The sequence below is a fragment of the Nerophis lumbriciformis genome, linkage group LG01 (assembly GCF_033978685.3).
Source record: "Nerophis lumbriciformis linkage group LG01, RoL_Nlum_v2.1, whole genome shotgun sequence".
In the NCBI taxonomy this organism is placed as follows: Eukaryota; Metazoa; Chordata; class Actinopteri; order Syngnathiformes; family Syngnathidae; genus Nerophis; species Nerophis lumbriciformis.
In genome coordinates this window covers 59,848,573-59,857,500 of record NC_084548.2, presented here as the reverse complement: position 1 = coordinate 59,857,500, position 8,928 = coordinate 59,848,573, and the positions used below count along the sequence as shown (strand labels likewise).

Genomic DNA, 8,928 nt, shown 5'->3' with positions numbered 1-8,928 from the left:
TTGTCTTTGCCTTGGCACTGTGCAGGTGTTGTTTGAATGTCAGTGTTCTGTCAATCTTCACACCAAGGTACGTGGGAACGGGCTGGGACTGTGACCGGGCATTATCCACCATGATGTTCATTTCACGGCCTGCTTCCGTGTTGTTGAGGTGGAACATTGAAGATGTTGTCTTATCCCTGCTGAGCTTGAGACGCCATTTCCTCAGGTATGAGGACAGGGTGTTCATGTCCTCAGAGAGGCCCTGTTCTGCTGCTTCCCAGGATGGCCAGATCATCTGCACAGCCATACTTCTTTGACTGAGTTGCAGGCAGGTCATGGATATAAATGTTGAACAGCATTGGTGCCAGCACTGAGCCCTGTGGGACGCCATTCTTAAGTTACCTCACCCTGCTGCATTGGCCATTGCTGGTGTGTAGTCGGAAGCTGCGGTTGCTCATCATCTCCATGATGAAGCTCACCATATGTTTGTCTGGGATGGTTTCCAGAAGTTTCATATGTAGCCCACGCATCCAGACAGTATCGTATGCAGCTGTGAGGTCCAAGAAGACAGCGCCAGCCTTCTCCCCTGCCTGGAAGCTGTCCTCTATGTCTTGACACAGAAGGGTCACCTGTTCCGCCGTGGACCTACCGCTTCGGAAGGCAGCCTGTTCTTTAGGCAGCTGGGGGTCGATCACCGGGTTGAGACGTGCATGGTGGAGGCGTTCCAAGACCTTATATGGAACACACAGCAGTGAGATGGGTCGTATTCCTTAGGGTCATCACTAGGCTTGTTTGGCTTCGGCAGAGCGATCACCTTGGCACGACGCCAGATCTTTCGCAGCTTCAGACATCGGAGACACATGGAGAGGAAGGAGCACAGCCAGACGATTGCCTTCTTGCCTTGATGTTTTATGTATTCCGTCGATGCCTGGTGCCTTACCCGTTTTCAGCCGTTGGATTGCCTGCCCGATTTCTTGTGTTGTGAAATCGTACGATAGGTTGAGATCACAGCCTGGTGCCCTGTGCAGCTCACGGACATTTGCCGATGTTCTTCTGCCGAAGTCCTTGTCTGCATTGGGGTAGCGGCCGTTGCTCAGCAATAGTGACGCGATGGAATTTGCAGTGATGGGACATTGTGCTGGGGTTGTCAACCTGCCCATCAGCTTGTTCATGGTCTGCCACGCCCGACGACTAGTGTGTGTGAAGTCGATTGATTTCACTGTCTCCGTCCATCTTTGCCTGCGTTTCTAATTTAGTCTGCAGATTAAGTTGTTCGCTGCTATATCCCTGTCGTCGTTAGTTTGTGATTCTGTATGGGCGCGAAGTAGATCTTCACATTCGTCATCCCAGCAGGGTACATAAGGTTTGCGTATGCCGCGGGGGATGTTCTTCTTGGCGGCAGCCAGCATCATCTTGCAGTATGAGTCATAAGCGATGTCCAAGTTGGTGGGGCGCGGGTGTGGGAGACCAGCAACTGCCTTGTTCACTTGCTGTGTGAAGCCTACCCAGTTTGCTTTCCGGAAGTTCCACCTCCTCACATCCTTCCCTTCCACAGGCTGGACCAGAGATGGAATGGTTATGAGCGATGGTCGGTGGTGTGATCGGGGGAATCTGTCCAGAATGCGTCTTACTGGTAGCGGTTCGTTGTCGCGACATTTTGTAAAGGTCAGGTCCGGGTTAGTGGTGCTGTTCCAGCATGCAGAATAGAAAGTGCGTGGGTCCTTTGGGTCGTATAAGAGTGTCGCATCGGCGGCCGAGGCCCATTCTGCCAGGAATTCACCATCAGCGTTGGAGCTGCTGTAGCCCCAGTCTGTGTGCTGGCTGTTGAAATCACCAGCATACATGGCGGGGGCTGGGACATCTGGCAGAGATGTTGGGACGAACCTAGTCGGAGGCGGCTTGTAGATGTTGACGATGGTGTTGTCTTGCACTTTAGTTGTAATCCATTCTACCTCTGCATCGTTTGCGGACTGTGCTATAGCCGAACAAGCCATGTCGTTACGAACGAATGTAGCTATGCCGTGATGTTTGCCGGCGGTGTGACCAGTCAGGGTGTACCCAGGGAGCTTCAGGAAGTTCTTGTTTTCAATGTGAGTCTCCTGCAGTAGAACTATAGTCGCCTTGTTTTTAATGGCGATCTGTTCGATGACGTTGAGTTTAGCGGTGGTAAGGTCTTCAACGTTGAGCTGCAGTAACGCTAAACCAACTAGGCTTTTTGCGGTCTGCAGACGTGGTAAAGACATTAGTTTCGCTTTTGTAGGCTTTTTGAACCTGTAAGCTACTCGTTGGGGAGGCCACGTAGAGGCTGTCTTTGTCTCCCCCCGTGTCGATACTATGTCACTAAATACTGACATCTGCTGGACATTAAAAATCCCTACAGGCAACCTATGGACCGACTCAACTGACACTGATTTTATGACCTAGTATATACAATAATATAAACCAAATCATTGTATTTCATTTAGGATTATTTCATATCTTAATTTAAATAAAAATATATTTTTATCTTTTTTAGATACAGCCAATAAATAATGTGAACATGTATCATAACATGGAAATCTAAGAGAACGTGTTGTGAATGAGGATTCTTGTGGACTGGGAATTTTTTATTTATTTATTTTTTACACATTTTTATAAAAAAAAAAAACAGTTTTTCCAACATATTAAATTTTAGACGATTTCCTTCTTAGTTATTATTTCTCCGGCTGTAGAAAAGACCCGCTCACAGGGCACAGAGAAGGCGTCAGTGCGACACAGTTCGCTTATCGATCACATGACCGAAAGAGCTCATGATCGGTCACGTGACCGAAAGAGCTCATGATCGGTCATGTGACTTTCTAAAAGCGGTACGCGCACCGACACAGGGTTTTGCTCTATGAGCTCGACGCATGCGCCGATGCATCGGTGTTGCTGGACCCATCACTAGTAGCCATCCACAAACTTCTGGTTGAATTTTTGACCACTCCTCTTGACAAAATTGGTGCAGTTCAGCTAAATGTGTTGGCTTTCTGACATGAACTTGTTTCTTCAGCATTGTCCACAAATTTAAGTCAGGACTTTGGGAAGGCTATTCTAGAACCTAAATTCTAGCCTGATTTAGCCATTCCTTGACCACTTTTGACGTGTGTTTGGGGTCATTGTCCTGTTGGAACACCCAACTGCGCCCAAGACCCAACCTCCGGGCTGATGATTTTCGGTTGTCCTGACGAATTTGGAGGTAATCCTCCTTTTTCATTGTCCCATTTCCTCTCTGTAAAGCACCAGTTTCATTGGCAGCAAAACGGGCCCAGAGCATAATACTACCACCACCATGCTTGACGGTAGGCATGATGTTCCTGGGATTAAAGGCCTCACCTTTTCTCCTCCAAACATATTGCTGGGTATTGTGGCCAAAGAGCTCAGTTTTTGTTTCATCTGACATCACATGGACAAATATAAGACCTTCTGGAGGAAAGTTATGTGTAATACCACAAAATAACATGTAGTGTCTTGTTAATTTATAGCCAAAAATATTGTTATTTTATAGATATTTTCAAAGCAGAATATTGCCCTTAGGGCCCTCTGGCACCCCATGGGGTAACCGTAAGGTCTGGGCCTCTTAAGACCTCACTGTTGGTGCTAATCGACCTGTTTCTTCTCCTTTTTACCGAATTTGAAAGCAAAGGTGAGTCCACAAATAACCGAATCGTAAAGCAGAATTGAAAATGAAATCTGAATTGCTAAAATCTTATGAATATCGCTCCTAACATGTGACTGAACAAAGATGGACTCCCCTCGAGCATGTTTGTCTTCTTGTGTCCTGCAGACGTCTGTGAAGAACATCTTCTCTCTGAGCAACAGAAGTGGAGCTTCAGGATGGACAAGGAGGAGTCACAGCCCTTCCATATTAAGGAGGAAGAAGAGGCGCCACATACATTACAAATGCAAAGGGAAGAAAATAACCCACTGACCTCCCATTTTAAAGAGGAAGAGGAGGAACACAGCATCACTCAGGAGGGAGAGCATCTTGAATGGTTGGAGGAGTTCCCAGGTATTGGTGTCCCTGTGAAGAGTGAAGATGATGAGGTCAAAGGTGAAAGTGAGGAGAAGAGAGAGGCGGAGGCTCCAAGCAGCAGCTCAACTCAACACATGACAACAGAAGCTGATGGAGACCACTGTGGAGGATCACAAGCAGACAAGCTCTTAGCTCCACTATCAGACAGTGAGGACACAACGTCTCAATCTCCTGACACTGATGATGAAGACTCTAAAGATGATAAGACATGTCACACTGACAACACACGCTTCACATGTTCTTTCTGTGACAAACCTTTTAAATACCATTGTCGTCTAAAAACACACATGAGAATACACACTGGAGAAAAACCTATTTCATGTTCAATCTGTGGGAAAGATTTTACTCGAAGGGACCATTTCAAAACACACATGAGAATACACACTGGAGAAAAACCTTTTTCCTGCTCAGAATGTGGTAAAAGTTTTGTAATAAATCAAAGTTTAAAAGAACACATGACAACACACACTGGAAAAAAACCTTTTTTGTGTTTAATCTGCGGTAAAGATTTTACTCGAAGGGACCATTTCAAAGCACACATGAGAATACACACTGGAGAAAAGCCTTTTTCTTGCTCAGAATGTGGTAAAAGTTTTGTAATAAATCGAAGTTTAAAAGTACACATGAGAACACACACTGGAGAAAAACCTTTTTCCTGCTAAGAATTTGGTAAAAGTTTTGTAATAAATCAAAGTTTAAAGTACACATGAGAACACACACTGGTGAAAAACCTTTTTCATGTTCAATCTGCAGTAAAGATTTTACTCAAAGGGACAATTTCAAAACACACTGGAGAAAAACCTTTATCCTGCTCAGAATGTGGTAAAAGTTGTGTAATAAATTGTAGTTTAAAAGTACACATGAGAACAAACACAGGTGAGAAAGTGTTGAGTTGCAGTGTGTGTGGTGAAATATTCTCTTCTAAGTACCAGTGTAAGAAACACAAGTGTGCTGGTGAGAACAGCAGCAGCAAATGAAGATGCAGGATTTGAAATAAACTGTCAAAACTTTAGCACATAAAACATGTGTGACATCATTGTTGTGTGTGTAACACATCTTGTTAATATGATTATAACATTTATAGATTAGACACTTCAGGTTAGTGCTTTTATTTCAGTCAAGTACATGAGTTAATATATACATTTGTGTACTTTAAAATGAACAGAACAATTTGACTGAAAGGGTGAGAATAAACATTACATAAAATATGTTACATACAGTAAGCTTTGTATGTGTAGATATTCATAATTCACTTTTATACTTATTCATAATAGTGTTTTATATATTTTTTTAAATAATGAAGTGTTACATATTTTATTTTCTAATTGTAGATGATTCCATAGATGAACTCCTTTATATGATATACACATTTGTTTTACATTTGTTCATACCTTTGCTTTTGTGTACACAAAAATCTCTTTTAGTTCATATTTACTGGTTCACATCTGAAACATCTTCTGGACCACTTCTGGAAGCAAATTATTATTTACTTTATACATCATTTGAACAATTGTCTTTTATACCATTTTAAAATGTGTGACTTTATGAATCATTTGTTGTCTCTATAATCCATTCTAATAATTGTCTTTAATTACTCTCTTGTGTAATATGAATATTGTTGTGTGATTGTTGTATATGTATGTCCCCAGACCTTTATGCAATAAACAATATATGCTTCAACTAAAGTTGGGTACAATACATGTAGTTAATATTTGTGGGTATGTATTTTATTCTATTTATTATCACAGTCAATTCTTTAAAATGTTTTCTTTATATGACTTACATGTAGTTTCCAGCTTACTTCATTAACTAGACTAACTCAGCTCTTGGGCCTTATTTTCAGGCCAGTCACTATGCCATCTTTGAGTTTCCCAACTTGCTCAAGCTTCTCAACTCTATTGATCAGGGATTGTGTTTCTTGGTCCTTTTTGATATTTTGGTCCTTGAGCTAACGGATCTCCTTCATGAAGTTGTCCATGTGGACCTTGATGCCATCAAGGCTTTCCACTTGGCCCTTGATACCCTCAAGGGTGACCAAGACCGTTCCATATTGAGCCGAGATTGTTGACATGTCCGGTGGATTAGACTTGTCTTTTTTGCGGTATGGCATTTTCATTTATCTTGATTTGCAAACGGATTTTCTGTCATTGACTGTACTCTCCGTGCAGCACAGGTTGTTATGGTTGAGCTAGCCCTTGAGCTCTCCCACAGATCTCGCTGTTCTCTCCTAAAGCTGTTTCTCCTTGGGCAGCCAAGTGAGGAATTCTTGGCTGCCGAAGCTCTTAGATTTTGTTGCGTTTGGACCAGATGTTCCTCCCGGGGAATTTAAGTTGCTGGTCACTCCCAAGTTCTTTTGATGACACATAAGCTGAGTTCTTTGACCACCAAACAGAATGGGTATTTTGTGATTTATTTTCAAAGCTTTGAAAATAAACGTGAGACCAATCCAGTACAGAAGCGTTCACTAGCGCAGCTAAAATGGTCTGATCTGAAATACGGAAACCTTCTCATCTATAAAGTGTCTCTTGCTCTCACCCTCGTTGTCCCTCCCTCCAGCCTGAACACATGCCCATTGTCCTCCTCAGCTGGACACAGGAACAGATAAGGAAAAGGAGTTATAGCTACTCCCTGCATACCAAAGCTTCAAGGTTGGCACACAGTACTTGCAGACAACCAAAAGAGAACAACAGGAAGAACACTAGGTGTCTTGTAATATGACTATGAAAGTAAAGAAGTAACACTTAAATATGGATATATGTAAATATCTGCCTCCGACAATTTCAAGACAGTTCATATAATAACTTGTTTTACTAAAGTACATGCAAACGTACTGAATCCAACGCTTGACTGAGCAGAGCTGGATGTTTCTAAAACATGTTTGTCTTCTTGTGTCCTGCAGACATGTGTGAAGAACATCTTCTCCCTGAGCAACACAAGTCAAGCTTCAGGATGGAGAAGGAGGAGCCACAACCCTCCCACAATAAGGAGGAAGACGAGACGCCACAGACATGGCACATTAAAAAAGAAGAGAAGGACCCACTGACCCACAATTGTAAAAAGGAAAAGGTGGACCCACTGACCTCATATTTTAAAGAGGAAATGGAAGCACAAGAGACCTCACACAATAAAAAGGAAAATGGCCCACTGATCTCCCACTTTAAAGAGGAAGAGGAGGAGCCACAGTCCCCCCACATTAAGGAAGAAGAAGAAGAAGAAGAAGAAGAAGAAGAAGAAGAAGAAGAGGAGGAACACAGCATCAGTCAGGAGGGAGAGCATCTTGAATGGTTGGAGGAGTTCCCAGTGATTGGTGTCCCTGTGAATAGTGAAGATGATGAGGTCAAAGGTGAAAGTGAGGAGAAGAGAGAGGCGGAGCCTCCAAGCAGCAGCTCAATTCAACACATGACAACAGAAGCTGATGGAGACCACTGTGGAGGATCACAAGCAGACAAGCTCTTAGCTCCACTATCAGATAGTGAGGACACAACGTCTCAGTCTCCTGACACTGATGATGAAGACTCTAAAGATGATAAGACATGTCACACTGACAACACACACTTCACATGTTCTCAATGTGACAAAACTTTTAAATACCATTGTCGTCTAAAAACACACATGAGAATACACATGTGTGTAAACCCTTTTTCCTGCTCAGAATGTGGTAAAAGTTTTGTAACAAATCAGAATTTGAAAGTACACATGAGAACACACACTGGAGAAAAACCATTCATGTGCTCAATTTGTAGTAAAAGATTCACCCAGAAGGCACATTTGATAAACCACACAAAAATACACACTGGTGTAAAACCTTATTCATGCTCAGTATGTGGTAAAAACTTTACACAAAGTAATGATTTGAAAAGACACATGAGGATACACACTGGAGAAAAACCTTTTTCCTGCTTAAAATGTGGTAAAGGGTTCAAACAAAGTATTTGTTTGAAATACCACATGGGGATACACACTGGAGAAAAACCTTTTTCCTGCTCCGAATGTGGTAAAGATTTTAGACTTAAACAAATGCTGAAACAACACATGAAAATACACACTAGAGAAAAACCTTTTTCTTGTGCAGTCTGTTGCAAAGATTTTGCACTACCTAACTCTTTCAAAGTTCACATGAGAATGCACACTAGATAAAACAATTTACATGTACAATTTGTTGTAAACGTTTTGGATGAAGTCTCTATTTAAAACAAAACAAAACATGAGAAAACACAGGTGAGAGAGTGTTGTTTTGCAGTGTGTGAACTGTCAAAACTTGAATAATGACTTTCTAACATCAGCACATATAACATGTGACATAATTGTTGTGTGTGTAACACAATCGTGTTAATATCATCCGAACATTTATAAACTAAATATTTTAGATTAGTGTTTTTTTTCATTTATAGTTAAATACGTTATATGTTGTTATGTAATCTTGGGTACTTTGATTTAAAAATGAAGAGAACAATTTGACTGAAAAGGTGAGAGTAAAAAGTACAAAACATATGTTCTTCTGGACCACTTCTGGAAACATTATTATTTACCTTATACATCATTTGAGCAGTTGTGTTTTATACAAGATCATTTACTTTTAAAATGTGTGACTTTATGAATCATTTGTTGGGTCTCTATAATCCATTCTGTTAATTATCTTTATTACTCTTTTTTTGAAATATGAATACTGTTTTGTGATTGTTTTGTTTGTATGTCCCCAGACAATGTATGCTTCAATAAAAGTTGGGTACAATAAATGTAGTTATTATTTGTTGAGTATGTGTTTTGTTATTAAATATTGTATTTCATTTTGAGTCAGAGTCCTCAAAACGTATGTATAGTCTGTCCTACTTTACGGCTGTGAATGCTGGACTTTAAACAATCAACAACCGAGAAAATTTGAGGCAAGTGAAATG

The 8,928-nt window shown here is 41.4% G+C and overlaps 1 protein-coding gene across 2 annotated transcripts in view; it reads left to right on the top strand.

The window, feature by feature from the left end:
* Positions 1 to 8,696, top strand: part of LOC140676622 (uncharacterized) — a 17,600-nt gene extending 8,904 nt beyond the window's left edge. Inside the window, exon 3 of one of the 2 annotated variants that reach the window (XM_061922871.2) lies at positions 6,933 to 8,696. In XM_061922871.2, the coding sequence (XP_061778855.2) occupies positions 6,933 to 8,170 (1,238 nt within the window). In that variant the 3' untranslated portion in view covers positions 8,171 to 8,696. Of the gene's footprint in view, positions 1 to 3,784; positions 5,911 to 6,932 lie in introns of those variants that run through there. The other variant, XM_061922876.2, reaches the window with a different exon arrangement.
* Positions 8,697 to 8,928: the final 232 nt, after the last annotated feature.